This window comes from Salvia miltiorrhiza, chromosome 5 (genome assembly GCF_028751815.1).
Source record: "Salvia miltiorrhiza cultivar Shanhuang (shh) chromosome 5, IMPLAD_Smil_shh, whole genome shotgun sequence".
Lineage (NCBI taxonomy): Eukaryota > Viridiplantae > Streptophyta > Magnoliopsida > Lamiales > Lamiaceae > Salvia > Salvia miltiorrhiza.
Genome location: NC_080391.1, coordinates 54,467,514 through 54,486,444, shown reverse-complemented (window position 1 = coordinate 54,486,444; position 18,931 = coordinate 54,467,514). Strand labels below are relative to the sequence as shown.

Genomic DNA, 18,931 nt, shown 5'->3' with positions numbered 1-18,931 from the left:
ATGTAAGGAGAAAAGGTGCGAAACTTGCCACAAAAACAAAAGCTTCTTCCAACTGCATTGGCAAGATTTGCCCACAAACAATACCAAAGAATTGAGATTTATAAATTCAATAAGAGTAAGATCTAAGCTAAAAGAAAAACATTTACAATTAAAAATGCAGTGGGTATTTACATCACGTCAAATTACCCAAAGAAAACATGGAGATCTCAAAGAAAAATGTAGAATCCCCCCAAAAAATGAACCTATTGCCATTTTCTCTTCATTGATCTGTGTAGCTGATACGACCATGCAGCCAAGAATACGACGAGTCCAATTCCGACATTCGTCCAAAATATAACCACCCACCTCGGCATGATATTAGGGAACAGTCCTGATTGACCATAATATATCATTTAATAAATCTATAGCAAAAGGAAACATGAGGTTCAAACTAAAACAAACATCAAGCCAAATCATGAAGTAGAAACGAGATGATTTAAGGAGCGAAAAATCCTAGAAAGAAAGCATGGATGCCAACAGAATCGGATACTCACCATGTCCAAACTTGATACAAATGAGGAGCTCCACGATGCAGATGGCAAGTGAGAGCCAGCAAAACGTTCCTACTTTTTTCACTAGTTTTCTGTTAACAAAGCAAAGATCAGTCCCTTGGAAACATCGAACCTTCCTACTTTGGATCCTAGAAACCGGGAAAAAAGTGAATTACCTGTCTTGCAAGTAAGAATTGTATTCACGAATTGTTGGTATCGCGATAAGCCACCACAAAACCAACCTATATACAATTATAGGATTTCGAGGAGGAACCCAAAGGCAAAACTTCAGAAAGAAAGTGTTGAGTTCCACAGTCAAGAAAACAATGCAAAGGCTCAGAACTTGAATAAATCGGAACGGGCCAAGAAATGGGTGCCATTCGTCTTTATCCCATCTGGCAGGTGTAAACTGACCCAGAGTTCGTTTTACCTGAATACCAAAAAGGAGGCCATAAGTTTCTGTTTTCAGATGAAACTCAACAGGTAACCCAGTGATGGTGCAACAACATAATGGACTCTATACAGAAACGATATCCTAACCAAACCTCGGTGTAGCTATGGCATACGCAACTTATATGTGAAGTTGCCAAATACAACACATTCCATCAAAATGAACGAAACACCTTTGACTTTATATTAGGAAAACAAAACGCTCTAGAAATGGAGGAAGAGAACTATGCCCTGCTGGAATCTCATACGTGGGTCATCTCAATCAGTGCATGTTTTACATATCTTCACTAAATAAACTGAAGTTCTGTATCCCAGAGAATTCTATGAAAGCATATCATGAGCAACGTGATAGAACAATCGGCCAGCTAAATACCAGGACACAAAAATATGTATATAATTACTCCATCCAACACGTTCGACCCACTTTAGATAATCAACCAGAACACATGCGAATTTGCAGTAACTATAACAAATTTAAAGAAATTACTAGAAATCATTTGAAAGTCTTGCAAACCAACATACTTTCCCCATGATGTTAGGCTGCTGGCTTATGCCAACCCACTCATAAGTTCTTCCATCAAAGTACCGAACTGTGCGCATACCAGCCCAGATACCTGTGAAACAAAAAATTTAACATAGTGACAACCTTCCTTCCATAAGTAAAATGAAAATCTAAGGAAATCAAAATAAGCCATCAGGAAAATACAAGGACAGAAGAAAATCAGGTATTCGAGGGTTAAAGCTTTTTTCAAGATCCGGAGGTATTAAACAAACTATTTGTCATGGTAGACGAGAGTTGTAGGATAGGCATAGTAGAAAATCATATTTAAGCTAAAGGGTGTGTTGCTACCTTGTCTAGAAGAAAAAGTGCTTGAAAAATATTTGCAAGTACAAAATCAGCCCATATATATAAAAGACAAAAAGAAAGGTGCGAATATAGGATCTATTACAAAATTAATGCATTCATATGGACAATCAGCCAGTGACAATATAGGAAGAAATAATTTATTGATGAAATGAATAATCCAAGAATGATGAGTAGAGTTAAATTCAACAAAAGCCCTACCGAACCAATTGCAGATGAATATATCAAGAATGATACTGTCCCACCAACATTCATTGAAATTCGGCAACATGTGGCGAAAAGTCAGCTGAAAACACCAGATACAAAACCACCTTTAATGAACAAAGAAATCTATCCTCAGTCCTTGCTTGAAATTGAACAGGTAAAATTAGCAGGCAAAGAATAATAACTGACCTCCATTAACTCAAATCCGATAGAAAGTACCCACAAAAGTGGCTGATTACGAATCATTATAGCTTTACCCCACCACCCCAGGATATGTGCCAAAACAAACTCATCAAAAAGTGTCTCCTGTAAACAGAAACAATCGAGGTTTCAGTGCTAGCTGCATAGGAGTGTTTATTTAACGAGTACATAAAATAAACGCCAAGAAAAATAAAGATAACATACATAAACATTCTTAAACCTGCTTGTAGGATTTTCAGGTACATAAATTCGGCAATCAGCACCATATGATCTCTCTGGAAGTTCTGCATTTACCACAACAGAATATACTGGTAATCAGTCATGTCGACTAACGAGTATAATTTATAGTACATGCACTGCCACAGTGAAACATATAGACTGTGTTCAATGGTGGAATAAAAATTCAAACACCTTACCAACACCAAGATCTGGATGCAGGAATCGCATAAATTGTCGTGCATCATCACGTTTCTTCAAAAACAAAAATTAGGGAAGTGACATCAGAAAATATTATTGAACAAATTCATAAAGCATAACTGATAAATCCAAGCTATGATGCAGTCAACAAGAACTCACAAAAGAGCTACTACAATGTAGTATATCAAAATAAGTAGGGCTTTAAAGATATTCAATTTTTAAAATTGTGTTAGATGAGATTTAACCTAGCAAATAATACACCAAATATAAAGAATAATACTGTTGCAGTCTCTGTTTTTGCAATGCATATTCGGCCACTTACGAAAATGCCTCCAACATGGAAAATAATGTCAAGTCACGGAAGACAAGGAACTCTTATGCATATGATCTCTAGCCTGTCACTCATCAAAACTCATTATGCTGAATTGATGAAGACTAAAAATTAATGTAATAATTATCTGATTTCATCAAGTACTAAATTACCATGGAGACACTTGCCATCTAGATAAACTATAAATCCAATCCAAAATAGGCCAAGAAAAATACAGCTGTTCCCAAAAGCATAAAGAGCTACCTGGAACAGCAAAAATGTTAACGCAACGAGGTATATTACAGCCATTCCATGAACAAGTCGCCATATTGCAGGATGCGGCCGGATAAGTATCCTGAAAAAGAACGTCGGACCACATAAAAAATAAGCAATGATAATTTATGTGCACACACAGCCATGTCAAAGAAGAGCTTCATGTGTTGCCATATTCATGAGTTATTCCAAGAACATCATGAAGCAATACTATATTTGTTAGTGCCTTTCTGAAATACTAGAAACATCTAATTGAAACTGGGTAGGGAATCAATCATAACAATTCTGAATACTAGCGAAGACAAACTGAAAATTTAAGAAAATTGGTCATTACACAATAAGAGAAGAACCTTTACAAAATCAATTGGCTCATGAAAAAACAAGCAGACTTCACTAGTTATGTAGGGAAAGGAAGAGAAAGAAAAGGAACAACTTACGTTGAAGGAGCCTGCAATAAGCAGTAAGCAAGGAACACCGCGATCATCGCCCATACACCCCTATCAGAAGGCATAATGCAACTCTTTATTGAAGCCTTCAAAAATCCCATAAAGGATATTTGAAAAGACAATACAATTTTGATATATGGTATTTAAAGGCTTTAGCAGTCACCTTTTCACAGAGGGTAACAAGCTCAGTTTCTGAACCACGTTCTGGATCAAGTGCTCCACTTGCCCATCTGAGGAAAAATTTCAAATCGAAGGAATTTTAGGACTATTGAAAAATAATTGCACATATCATGAAACATGCTTCTCTTCTGTTTCACTATTACGCTACCTAGCATCTCCAAGTGAAACTTGAGGATAATAAACTTATAATTAGAAAAATGTAAAGAAATAAAATCTTAGATAGAAAAATTATTAATACATCCATTAGTCTTTTTGCAATCCAAAAACTCATGAAAGCAACAAATAAATGCAATATCAAAAAATAAACCAACTTACACAAGAAAGCATGCACCAATTAGTAATAATGTAATTGTGCGAGGCTTGTAAGCCCAGGCAGTCCATGGATCATGCTCGTCTTCACTACTTGATGTGCTCAAATCACCATTTTGATAAGCCACGTGAACCTTCCGTCTAGCTCTCCGATGGCCATTAAGTTCCATATTCTATGATATAAAATACTTTTCACTGCAAGAACAACTTTAAACAATGAGCTTCATGACTTCCAAGAGGTACCATTTCTAGATAGAGGATATTAAACTTATCAATTGTTAAAAAGAAAAAATTGCCAACCACCCCATAAAATAAACTAACTAATTTAACATCATAAAATGTGATCCAACAGATAAATTCCAAGGTGCTTCAACAAGTGAAAAACATATAGCAAAGATAATACTATTGTCCTATATATGTGCAAGCCTTTTCCAAACATACTACCATGTAATTAAAACAATACACTATAAGACCTAAGACTTTTTAAGCTCAGATTTTCATACAGTTAATTAACACTTAACCTTGGACTTCGATACAAGTAGAGAGACAAAGTAGACCTCTAGAAAGCTGAAGTTAATGGCAGACCTAAAGCTTATATAGATATAGTACTAGTAATTTTTTTCGAAAAAAACACCCTCCAAAGTTCTCCGGGTAAAAGATGGATATACCAAGCTACAGAACCTTTGAGCCAAAAAGAAATAGTCAACCAAAACAAAGGTAGCTACAAGCCTAAAACAAGATAAGTTTCAACACACCTACCAAATTTTATTCAAACTTTTACTAAAAAATACAATAAAAGAAGATTACACTCGGATTCCTTCACAAAAACCTGGCGGCTTTATAAACCCTAATCACACGCCTCTCTAATTCATAAACAGTAAAAACATTCTTATTAAACAGTACCTATCCTGCGTAGACTTGGGTCAAATACGATTAAACAAAAAAGAAGAAGTCGAAGAAAATACAATCTGGAGAGCACTAAGACTCGGAACCAGATAAAAGCTAGAAAAAGATTCCAAAGAGTCAATCATCGCATGCAATGGAAGAGGCAGCAGAATCAAAATTTTAGACTTTGAGTGTCGTTTTCAACTAACAAAGTCGATTAATTCGTCACCAAAAAGTAGGACCCATCAATTCCAGCATACCTAAGACTACGTTCAGTGCATGTTAAGAATCCGATACGGCATTTCCCCGCAAGATTAACATATGTGCGAACAGTCAACACACAAAGCTTGCACGTGAGAGCAAACTCCAGACACACAAAACCCAATCAATACACACATTCAAGTAATGTCGATTTCATTCCCCACACAAAACAAAAAATTGAATAAAAAAAAAAAAAGCAGAAGAAGAAAGGGTTGACAGCTAGCTAGCGCAATGAGAGGAAAACAGCAGGAAGCAAAGTGAATCAAATAATTTCCTTACTCAATTAGATAGAGCAAAGCGATAGGCGAACCCCAGCCGCGAGATTGGGGCGAGGAAGCGATCTCAGCCTTCAGATCAAATTAGCTCATCGAGATTTGAGAGGAAGAAAGGGGGGAAAAAGAGGATACAATGAGTAGCACTAAAAGAGAACTCACACTCCCCAACCAATAACTCTGCGTGCGAGCGCGAAACTAACACACACACACACACACACATACACATACACGTACAAATGTGCGCCTGAATACCGATAAAATCTCTCTGCAGATGAAAAGGAAGGTGGAGATAGAGAGAGAGAAAAGAGAAAGATCTTTGGCAACAGGCGGCGAAAAGGCGGTGACGTTTTTAAAATGGTACGGCGGTCAAAGGGGCAAACAATTTTAGAGAGAGAAAGGGAGAGAGAGATTTTCAAAATCTGGGTGTGTTTAAATCTCTAATAATAAAAGGGTTTCTGTGCAGGGGCATTCAATTAAATCCCCCTGGGGTGGTTGGGTGGGTGGTGTTAGGGGGGGGTGGGTGGGTAGTACAAGTAGCACAGGGTGCTTGGGTGTCACCGTTTGAAATGGACTAGTGTGGGGATATTCGATAATTTTTCAGAGGAACACATTAATGTTCTTATATATATTCGTCTTAATTGTCACACCCAAAGGTACAATCTTGTGATGCATGTGCGCTTGATTTGACTAATTTGCCCTTTTTGCTAATCTTAGGATTTTTTCCTTTTACGTGTTTTCTTTCTAATGTTTGAAATAGAGATTACTACTAACGCCACGTTTGGTTGGGTGTTTTTAGAGGTTGGAAAGGGAATCAAGTAATTGAATCCATTACTTGTTGTTTGGTTTGAGTAATGGGATAATCATTACCCTTACTTGAGGGTATTCCAATCACCCAATTTATTACCCCTTAAAATAGAGGGGAAACAAAAGAAAGGGAATCCCTTACTAATGATTCCTTTCCATTGTTAAACCAAACACTCAATAAAAGTAATGGTTATTGTTACAATTCCACTCCTTTATTTGATTCCATTCCCTTTCAATTTCTCTACTTGAACCAAACGAGCACTAAGAGCATTGGCAACCCCCTTACAGTAGAGAGGTGCACTCCAGTAAGGCGTTGCAGGCAGTGGCTACTCGAGTCTTCGAGTATGCACGAGTAATTTTCTTTTTTTTTAAAAAAAAATTCTCTTCTCCTCTTTAAAAACTAAAAAAATCAAGTAGGCTATCAAGTAACCCCAATACAGCACTACTTACTCAATAACACAACCCACTATCAAGTAAGTCCATTACGAATGCTCTAAGGATCTGATTATTGAAATTGCTAGTGTATGTCATGTCGAAAATGGATAACGTTTTTTTTATCTAGGGTGGAGGAATAATGAGATTTGAAATCTAAATCTTAGTGATATTTATAAATCAAAGTATGTTTCATTTCGATATCTCCTTAGGGATTCATTAATTTGATTTAATTGCCTACAATACAAAGAAATATATTCAAATTCAAATTTTTAACCAAAATCATTTTTTTGAGGAAATACACAAAATAGTTATTTTGAGGGATCATTGCCATTGGCGCTGCTGATAGATGCAAGTATAAAATCAATACGAAGAGCGTTAAAGAATAAACAAATGTGTGTGCTAGACTTGGTCTAACGATGGGTGGTTAATACTCAATGTTTGAGGTCCTGGGTTCGAGTCCACTGCCTTGCGATTTTTAAATTTTTTTTATTTATATATGAAATTTATAAAATAAAAATAAAAAATAGAAAAAATAAACAACGGTTGAATTCGAACCAAGTATCTTAAGTTTTGGGCATTAACAACCTACCGTTCGACCAACACACCCACATGAAATATCCAATCTTGGCATAAGGCAACGCTGTCACAAAGAAAGTTGCTAAGGCGAATTTTTCCAAAATATGGAAATATTATATGTGACTGTGAACTATGAAAAATAAAAATAGATGAAGTACTCATTTTCCATGTTGAGTTAAGTCGTGTTTGGTGTTACAATAATATTTGATGGAAAATAGGGAAAGAATTAGTTTAAACTATGAGATTAAAATAATTATATGATGGTAGGCATATGATCTAATCAAAGGAAGATACCACGTGTTTGGTAAGGTTATTGGGTTACAACAATTTGATTTGGCGGCATGGCCATATTAATTATTAGGTGGTTAACGAATTAGGAGAAATCAAACCTTTATTTGCTATTTTAATATGGTTTCATGTCGTACCTAATTAATACTATAGCTTATGAAGACATGATTGTAAGCTTATAAAATCAAAGCATAATTGTGATCATTAAAGAGTTTTCATAAGGATAAATCATTCATATTGTACGAGCAATTCAATCATATATTAGCAAGCTTTGAGCTGTTTACTTTGAATTTTTTCGATTACTAATCGTCCACGTAGATATATACTAATAATTAAAAGAAACGGTAGGACACCTATAATCATGCATTAAAAATTTTGAGTTGTTAAATTTCAATATCGTAGATCATTATTATTATTATTATTATTATTATTATTATTATTACTATTATTTATTATATAATACGGTTTGGGATTCTTGGCTTCTCCTTTATCCTAGGTCTTACGTGGAATTATGAGAGAGCTTTATTTCAAATCCCTGCAATTCTAGAGCCTTTCGCATCACCAACACTTGCACCCATAGTGGGTGCAATAGAAGTGGTCCCACTTCTATTGCACCCACTCCAACAATGGTATTGCACTCACTTGAGTGCAATAGATTTTATTTTATTTTTGAATTAGTTTTATTCTAGTTTCCATTTTAAATTTACAATGATTGATAAATTAAAATTTCATTGAATTAAAATTCAAATCCTACATTGATTGAAATAAAGTTGCAATACAAGAAATTAAAATCCTAAATTACTTAAATTAAAACAAACATAAAATTAAAAATCCTAAAAATCTAGGGGATGTTGTTTCGTTGCTTGATCTCTGCCACCTTGCACATGTGAAACGCCAATTCGTCGGGATTCATTTGAGAGGTGTCCCGGCTCATCAACATGCTATCGGCGAGGTCACGTTGAACTTGGGAGAACGTTTCCATTGCAGTCACCATATTCGCCATGTACCCGAGAGCTTTTTGGTTATCCTCCGACGTCTCTTCGGCCTTTTTCTTGCCTTTCCGTTTGTCTCTCTTGGCCGCCTTTTGCCCTTAGGGCCGGGTGGAGATACTCGCGTCGCTAGAAGTCGTTGTGGGAAGACCGTCGGACCCCTTTGATCGTTTGTTCGAATGGACATCGGAGTGAACATCCTCGCCGAGACTTGCAAATTTCTTGGACTCGCGCAAGATCTTCCATGCATGCCGCATGCGGATACCGGAACGGAACACGGTACTCGGCTAGCCACATTGCCTCTGCTTGCTCCAGGATTTGACCATCACTCATGCCTGATTTCCATTGATCGTGACATTTTTTGTGCATGGCCTCAAACCTCTTCGAATCCTTCGCCACCCGTTGAAAGTAAGATTTAATTTGCGTGACGTCGCGTGAAATAGATCATCGGGGCTTTTCAGCGTTGTATTGGGTGCAGAGGGAGCCCCAAAACTTCGCCCCTTTTTGGTCGACACCCACCACAGAGTCGTGGGTGTGCTCGCAATACAAACGGCAAGTTAGCACCATTTCTGGCGGATAATAGTTGCTACGTTTGGCCGCCGGCATAGAAGCAATCTCCTTCACGTCGGGCTCGGGGTCGGCAACGGCGGCAAAACGGGGGTTCAAATTGGTGACCGCCGCTTGAAAGACATTCGATTCTTGCGTGAATGGTGAGAATCCTTGCCTGAAAGCATTTGATTCGCCGGGGGATGGATTTTGAGGGTGTTCACGCCAATAGTTGCTCCAATCGCCTTCCATTACTATTTGTTGAAGTAATATAAGTAGAAGATGAAGAAGAAAATGAGGAGAATGATGAATGTTTGAGGTATTTGTTAAAAATTTTGAGTTGTTAAATTTCAATATCGTAGATCATTATTATTATTATTATTATTATTATTATTACTATTATTTATTATATAATACGGTTTGGGATTCTTGGCTTCTCCTTTATCCTAGGTCTTACGTGGAATTATGAGAGAGCTTTATTTCAAATCCCTGCAATTCTAGAGCCTTTCGCATCACCAACACTTGCACCCATAGTGGGTGCAATAGAAGTGGTCCCACTTCTATTGCACCCACTCCAACAATGGTATTGCACTCACTTGAGTGCAATAGATTTTATTTTATTTTTGAATTAGTTTTATTCTAGTTTCCATTTTAAATTTACAATGATTGATAAATTAAAATTTCATTGAATTAAAATTCAAATCCTACATTGATTGAAATAAAGTTGCAATACAAGAAATTAAAATCCTAAATTACTTAAATTAAAACAAACATAAAATTAAAAATCCTAAAAATCTAGGGGATGTTGTTTCGTTGCTTGATCTCTGCCACCTTGCACATGTGAAACGCCAATTCGTCGGGATTCATTTGAGAGGTGTCCCGGCTCATCAACATGCTATCGGCGAGGTCACGTTGAACTTGGGAGAACGTTTCCATTGCAGTCACCGTATTCGCCATGTACCCGAGAGCTTTTTGGTTATCCTCTGACGTCTCTTCGGCCTTTTTCTTGCCTTTCCGTTTGTCTCTCTTGGCCGCCTTTTGCCCTTAGGGCCGGGTGGAGATACTCGCGTCGCTAGAAGTCGTTGTGGGAAGACCGTCGGACCCCTTTGATCGTTTGTTCGAATGGACATCGGAGTGAACATCCTCGCCGAGACTTGCAAATTTCTTGGACTCGCGCAAGATCTTCCATGCATGCGGATACCGGAACGGAACACGGTACTCGGCTAGCCACATTGCCTCTGCTTGCTCCAGGATTTGACCATCACTCATGCCTGATTTCCATTGATCGTGACATTTTTTGTGCATGGCCTCAAACCTCTTCGAATCCTTCGCCACCCGTTGAAAGTAAGATTTAATTTGCGTGACGTCGCGTGAAATAGATCATCGGGGCTTTTCAGCGTTGTATTGGGTGCAGAGGGAGCCCCAAAACTTTGCCCCTTTTTGGTCGACACCCACCACAGAGTCGTGGGTGTGCTCGCAATACAAACGGCAAGTTAGCACCATTTCTGGCGGATAATAGTTGCTACGTTTGGCCGCCGGCATAGAAGCAATCTCCTTCACGTCGGGCTCGGGGTCGGCAACGGCGGCAAAGCGGGGGTTCAAATTGGTGACCGCCGCTTGAAAGACATTCGATTCTTGCGTGAATGGTGAGAATCCTTGCCTGAAAGCATTTGATTCGTCGGGGGATGGATTTTGAGGGTGTTCATGCCAATAGTTGCTCCAATCGCCTTCCATTACTATTTGTTGAAGTAATATAAGTAGAAGATGAAGAAGAAAATGAGGAGAATGATGAATGTTTGAGGTATTTGTTGATATATATATAGAGGTTAAGAATTAAAAAAAAAAAAAGGAAAAAAAGCCAACGGAAAAAAAAAAACGGATAGAAAACGGCTACTGCCGATTTAATTTTTTTTTTCAATTTTCCTTTTTTTTTTTGGTTTGAAAAGGGGCGCGTGTAAACACGCCCCCTCCTTCGCTCCCACAGCCGCCGAGTGCGTTCCATCGCCCCCCCCCCCTTCACACCCGGGTGCAGCAACGGCGCTGGGTGCGATAGGCCGGGTTCGATCCGGCCTTCGCACCCAGCGTTGGTGATGCTCTTAGCATAAATTTAAACATGGAAATCTCTTCAGTATGAAAATCTCAAATTAAACATAGAAATTTCATTATTTCTTTTTACTTTTTTTCTTTTTATTCTCATTTTTATCTTGCTTTTTTCCTAAAAAAATATTTTTTAATTAATAAAAAAATATTCAATATACATATCAAATTAAATATTGTGGCAAGAGCTTTAAATTTGATATATAATATGTAAATATTAGATTTAAACTATGAAATTCATACAAGCTAGAAGTTTTAAAATAAAATATTTTTCTCTTATCTCTCTCATTTTTTACACAATATAATTTTTATTTTATTTGAAACTATTATATATACATGTATTATTTGATTCATGGAATTCTAAGACTTGGTGATCATAAAATCAATATAACTATTCAAAAAGTATATGGCTTTTAATATTATAATTTTCTTTAAACATATGTTACAATTTTTATGTTTCAATAATATTCACAATCTTAACTTTGAATCTAAATTAGAAAAACGGTTATAAATGAGCTTGGTTAATAAGTGGGTATTATTATATTGTAAAATCATTTTTTTAAAATTATATTTGAGATTGGGGTGAGTTTATAATTATAAATTGGTTCAAACATTAATCAATATGACTACATAATTTTTTTTAAAAAAATTTTAATCTTAATTTTGTTATTTTATTTATTTATATTAATATTTACTTTGTAATGTCATTTGTTACTGTGACAGATAATCAATTAGTGTAACAATATATTTTTATAAACTCAAATAGGCTCAAGTAAATAGTGAGTATAATACACATGTTTGAGATTAGAATTAAAAGTAAAATCACTTTTAAGTGGTTTATGACGAGTACATGTATTTATATATATAATCTAGACGGGTTTTGAGTAGTTGAACTATAGCCTTTTAATTCTAATTGTAAATCATAAATAATTTTGAATATCACATGTATTTTGATAAATAAGGTTTTCAAAATAAATAATTTTTGGTGGTACCTCTTTTCAATTTTGGTGATAGTAAATGTTTAGAATTGTTAAAATATTACTTAATATAAACATAAAATTAAATGAACTATTTCGTATTAATATAACACTGTAATACCTTTCCGATTTTGGTGGTTGTAAATGTTTAGATTATTAAGATATTATTTAAATACCAGATATTACTGTTGAGCTTGAACATGGATATAAAAATATTTTAGATAATTGAATGTTATTAATACATATTATATGCGGTGTATTAATATAATAATACTGTTAAGTCGATATTGTTTTAATACTTCGTATAATATTATAGTACATTTTCAATATTGTGGTAGTAAATGTTGAGATTATTAATACTCCATTTGTCCCCCAAATAACTTCCTAAAAGGGAGAGGAACGGGTTTTAAGGCAAAATTGTTGAGTGTATTGAAAGTGGTGCAAATTTGTTATACTACAATTATTCACAATCGGTTGTCAAAAGTTGAAACAAAAAGCCAAAAAGTTTGTAAAAATAAACAGACAAAAAAAATAATAATAATGAATAATCTGTCATGTGCATAGTGCACAGACCAACCTTATCAATTCTCTCGCTTATTATCATGACATGTTAATTATAAAGTATATATAATAATAAATAATACTATAATAAAATATATTTTAGGTTTAATTAGGTTATTGATCAAAGATAATAGAAAATAATTTTTTATTAAAAGGTCAGGTTAAGATGGGTTGTTGATAAAGATAGTCTTATAATTAGTATTGAAAGTGGTGAAAATATGAAAAATAAGAATAATTGGGGTATTATTAGTGTTGTAGTAGTGTCCCAAAATGGATAGGAAGTTACTTGAGGGACTATCCAAAAAAGAAAGATAGAAAGTTATTTGGGAGACGAATGGATTATATTATTTAAGTGGCGGATATTACTATATGAGATTGAAACATGAATGGGTACAAAAATATATATAATTGAACTTGAGATTAATATGAGTATATAAATTATAAACAGGAATAAATATATAATTAAATTTGTAACAGTTTATATTTATAAAATTTAATGAGTTCGTGTAACTAATCAAAATTGGAACGAGTACAAGTATATACATTTTAGACGGGTAAGAACATTTATCAACATGCCTTCGTGGAATTTTCTCCAATTTTAATTGTTTTGTTATTCAAATTATATGGGTATGAGTAACAAGCATTTTTTACGGGTACAAATATTTTATCAACATGTTTACATGTTTTTTTTTTCTTCTAATTATCTCTTAATTTTGTATATGGATGTTTATTCTTCAATATTCGAGTCTCTGATGAGACGGATAACCAATTATTGTGATAAGTTATATTTGTAAATGTAAATATGTGTGGATATTTAACACAAATTACTATGCATTTTTGTGATGAGAACAAATAGTAAAATCGTTATTTACATAGCAAATTCATTATTTTAGTATAAATATTATTTTATTTATTATAATTATAAATATAATTAGAATAAGTACCCATCGAATTTCGACGGATTACGCACAAGTATCCACGTTAAAAAAAAATAGAGTTGCCAAAGGGGTAAAGTCAGTCCAAAAAAAAAAACATGGAATATTTGATTCTGAGCCCTAATTATGCGAGCCCGACTTTAATCAAAAATAATAATTTTACAAAAAAAATCGAATTGAAATGGGTCTGAAAAAACTATTCGAGACAAATTAAAATTTTACATCGGCCTGAGCTCAGAAATATTTTGAATAAAAAATTCCGAACATGCCATCTTCCACGAGTCTAAATTAATTGTAGAGTGGTCATATATAATAGAATAATAGAAATTAATTAATACTTGTACTTTAAATATAGTTCCAACAAATTATAATTATAATTAAGTATTTTCAATGATATTACCATCACATTTTATTTATTGTACATACAAAAAAAATCAACTCTTTCTTTCAATTACTTTCGTATTCCCTCTCTTCTAAAACCCTAGTTCATCATCGCGCCTCCACTACTGTTATTTCTCTTTCTCTTTTTGCGCCAAGTGTTTTTGGTATGAATTTATTATTTGCATCATTCGTGTCAAATATTTGTGCTAGTGTTGATACAAGTAGGCTATTTCTCACTTCGTACTATTTGTTCCAAAATTTGAATATTTCGCACTATTAACACTATTAATTTAGGTAGAAAGTATTAATTTTCACTATTCTCAATGAATATTTCTCATCATTAACACTTATGTTAATTTATCACTAATTTATTGAAATATATCTTTACGAATAAAATTACTTTTTGTTGTAAAAAAATGGGAAAAATTGGATTGTAAACTCAAAATCATGTATATCTTGTCTCTTTGCTTGCCTAAATATTTTTAAGACTCTAAATTCTCAAACAAGCATGAAGTAGGACTTAGAATAAAAGAAATTGAAGTTCTCAAGCAATTCTCCATGAAAGTCGTACAAAATAATACTCTCTCCGTCCACTAAAAATAGTCCTAAAAGAGGACGACACGAGTTTTAATAAAAATTGTTAAGATATTGTAAGTGGAGGAAGGGTCCCACTTGAAAATGAATATTAATAACAATAATTAATTGTAATGTGAGTGGGGAAAATGGGCTCACCATGTGAGATAAGCATTCAAAAAATAGAAAGAGAATAATTTTTATGGACATCCCAAAATGATAAAAGTAAACTATTTTTTGTGGACGGATGGAGTATAAAATAATAAGTTGATTAATTAGTATATGTAGTTATTTCTAACCGCTAGTTATACATACATATTTTGTATTTTCCTTCTAAAGTCCACTTTCTAATTTATTTTAAGAACTAAAATAAACATCCATCACACGAATCGAATGAGTATTGTATATGTGGGAATATACGATGAAATGAAAAGGGTATATCCCCACAGAAAAAGGGGAAAAAGAAGAAAAAAGAAGAGAGATAATGGAAAATAGATGTAGTTTGAAATATTGAATGCAAAATGGGCCCAAAAAGTATTTAAGAAAGTATAGAAAAGCCATGTGAAATGGTAATAGAATTAAAGCGAAGGACCCAAATTCATCATAGAGATTCTACACAGCATAAGACAACTTTTATTTATAAGTATATATCACTTTAATGACAAGGATATATGCCTGCCTCGTACAATTAATTTTGCTAGCTATTATAGCGCTAGCTACCCTTTTTCCAATTATATTTCTAAATATTCTCCTCATTACTCTCTAACCTATTTCAATGGACTATTTATTTACCAAACTTTCACAACTCATGCTGCTTAATCATATATAGTAATATTATTTCATCAAAAGAAAAAAAAACATGGTGTTAATAAGACCTAGCTCAAATAGTGTAGAAATATCACATGTGTGCAATGTAATAACTTATTAGATGATGTATATATAGATTGTGTAATTAAAAAAGGAAAAAAAAAAGATATAATAATACTCCATCCGTCCCATTATAAGTGAGACCCTTTTTTTGGGCACAGAAATTAAGAATGGTGTATTTTGTATGTAGATAAAAAATGAAAAGATGTTTAAAGGATAAAACTTTTACCCAAAAAGGAAAGAGTCTCACTTATGGTGGGACACTCAAAATAGAAAGAGTCTCACTTATAGTGGGACGTAGAGAGTATTATTCTACTCATTTAATACAAATGCGTGAATATTTATTGTGATTTTTTTTTTTGAATTAGAATTACAAAAGGTGTCTAAATATAATCAAATAAGTAATTCGTACGCAGGCAGGACCTCTAAACTACACAAAGGTGGGAAAATAATCGCGCGTAGCCGGAATCACTATCCACATAAAAGTGGAAAAACTACACTGCATGCAAACGAGATTAAATTCAAGACATCTTACAAAAGAGTTCTTTGGGTACTTCAACTTTGCCACTTGAATTAGATCGCATTGGTCTCGAAACATTTCCTTTAATGCTTCTTTATTCTTTAAAACGAGGAGTTATAAAATATCTATATATACATATATAGTCTATACGTGTGGGTAGAGAAAAAGAGAGCTAGCTAGAGTCCCCAATCTTGCTAAATCTGGAAATGTGTTTTGGTGCAGTTGAAATCTAGGTGTTTCATTTCGAATTCAATTTTATTTTGTTTTAATATTTTTCTTCAATTTTAATTTTATAATTATTAATTAGAGTTTATTCCTTTCGATTTGAATACATAATTATTTATTATTATTTTATTTTGTTTTTATTCAGTAATAATTCATTATTAGAGTTGATACATTTAAAGTTAGGGTGTACAATTTTTCAAATTTCATTTTTTAAAAGTAATTGCTAAATATAATTCATAATATTATAATAAATTTTATTTTTATAAGTTATTAAAATAATAGATATAATAGTGGGACACGATGACACACACACACATAATTGTGGGACACCAAATCGTGGGCGAGCATATATATAATGGCTTGATAACATTTTTTTTTCGTTTTAATTCTTCCACAATAAAGAACACCTGTTCCTCCATTGCCCGAAAGCAGCGGCGGTGTGGGAACAGATCTTTCAATGGCTTGACATCAAAACGGCAAATCCGAGAGGTATATTTCAACACTTCATTTCTTTCATTGCGGCTGGAAAAAAGAAGAGAGAAAGAAGATTGCTTAAAGCTTTGTGGGCTGGAACAGTGTGGTTGCTCTGGGAAAGCAGGAATGGTAGTCGTTTTCAGGACAAGGCTTAGGATATTGATAGACTTGTATTACAGATTAAGGGGAGACTTTGGAGTTGGAACGAGGCCTACAAAATCGTGGAGTTAGGAATTCCTTTTACTTCTTGGTGTTCCAAAGACTTCAAACTTGTTTTGTTGTTTTGATTGGCATTCCTGATGCCTTGATACATTTTCTTTCAATAAAAGTTTTACTTTACTGATCAAAAAAAAAAAAATTCTTCCACAATAAAAACATATTCTAAAATCTAACATCTATAGATATTATAAATTGAAATATTACCACCTTATTGTTGTGTCAATTCATATTTGTCATTAATATCACCTTTTGCCTTTGAGCTTGCTTAGTCACATATCGGGATATAAATAGAATTGAGGTTAATAATCACACAATCAACATTTAAAATAAATTTAAATTGTTTTAAAGTTCATAAAAGAAATAATAGTAGTTGCAAGTATGATATATTGTTAGACAAAGATGTAACAAATTCGACGGATTAGACACTAATTTACTCTTACAAGGATTCTTTCTTCCTATTTTTTGCAAACAATAAATCTATGCAGCCACATTGTGGTCACCCACACTAGTATAATAAGAAAAATCTTGATTTATTTAATTTATTTTTTTTAAAAAAATAGGATTTAATTATTTTACTATATTCTCTACATTGTACTTAGTTTTTTTTTAATTTTTTTGCATTTTTTATTTTAATTTATTTTTTAATAAAAATAAAAAAGTTACCAAAAAATTTCAAAAAAATAATTAAAAAATAGAGAATATGATAAAATAACTAAATCTTATTTTTATTTTAAAAAATAAATTAAATAAATTAAATTATTTTTTATTTAGGTAAATTGTGGGTGGCCACAATGTGACTGTTTAGCATTACTCTTTTGCAAAAAAATGACAAAAAACCCCTATAAAAAAACATTTTACGTGGCAAATCGACTAAATGTATGATTTTCTAGATGAGGGTTAATAATTAAAACTATCTTGGTTTTGACTGAAACCACACAATCTAATTATTTATTTAAAAGAAATTTTTGTGGGTTGGCAGAGTGCTTGCATGCGTAAAATTGATTAAGACATTAAAAAACTTTTCCTAATAATTTAAAAGAATAAAACCATTATCCGTTAACAAGATGCTGACAGCTCTCTGCATTTTGATAATTTAATTGCAAAAATTATGATTGCTAATATCTTGTACTAATCTTGTAAACTTTTTCATTATGAGATCCCTGCGTTCAAGATAAGGATTTTTGACCAAATAATTGGAAGTGCCATTATGATTATAATCTTGAAAATGATTTAAATCCCATGTGATATTAGTTGACTAAATAAAGGTACTAAGCATAAGTCAGTAAAATAATAGTGTTGCCCATTGATTAGTGTAAAATGGGATAATGCCAAAATAAAATTAGGTTAGCTAAATAGATAGTATCTAAACTGCAGTAGGCGACAGTTTTGCTACTAAGCTAGAACTCATGTTAAATTAAATGGACAAAAAAAAAATCACTATTTTGGGTCAGTTGATTAATCTCAACTCTTTTAAGGTACTAAAACTCTGATATCCCAGATGGTACAACGAATAATAATAATAATAATAATAATAATAATAATAATAATAATAATAATAATAATAATAATAATAATAATAAAATCAATAAATTAGGTTTTCTTTGTATATATCATAAGTTATATCAAGATCATTAACTTTACAAATTATCGATAAAAAATTAAAGCCTAATTTATGATGTGGTTTCACATCATTTGTGAGCACTATATGTAGCTCACATTATCTATTATATAATTAAATAAATCATCCATATGCAGATGAGACCTTTACACTACACAAAGGTGGAAAAATAATCACACGCAAGCGGGACCGTAACCCATACGAAGGTGGAAAAACTTCATCGCACGCAGACGAGATTGA

At 33.3% G+C, this 18,931-nt stretch overlaps 1 protein-coding gene across 1 annotated transcript; it reads right to left on the bottom strand.

Moving 5' to 3' along the window:
• Positions 1–24: 24 nt before the first annotated feature.
• Positions 25–4,964, bottom strand: LOC131025112 (CDP-diacylglycerol--serine O-phosphatidyltransferase 1). The gene is given in 14 exon segments (XM_057954722.1): positions 25–370; positions 534–622; positions 707–960; positions 1,503–1,594; positions 2,047–2,131; positions 2,239–2,355; positions 2,455–2,534; positions 2,667–2,721; positions 3,242–3,332; positions 3,688–3,747; positions 3,860–3,870; positions 3,872–3,926; positions 4,192–4,380; positions 4,945–4,964. Coding segments are annotated over 13 exon segments (1,281 nt in total). The 5' UTR covers positions 4,356–4,380; positions 4,945–4,964; the 3' UTR covers positions 25–242.
• Positions 4,965–18,931: the final 13,967 nt, after the last annotated feature.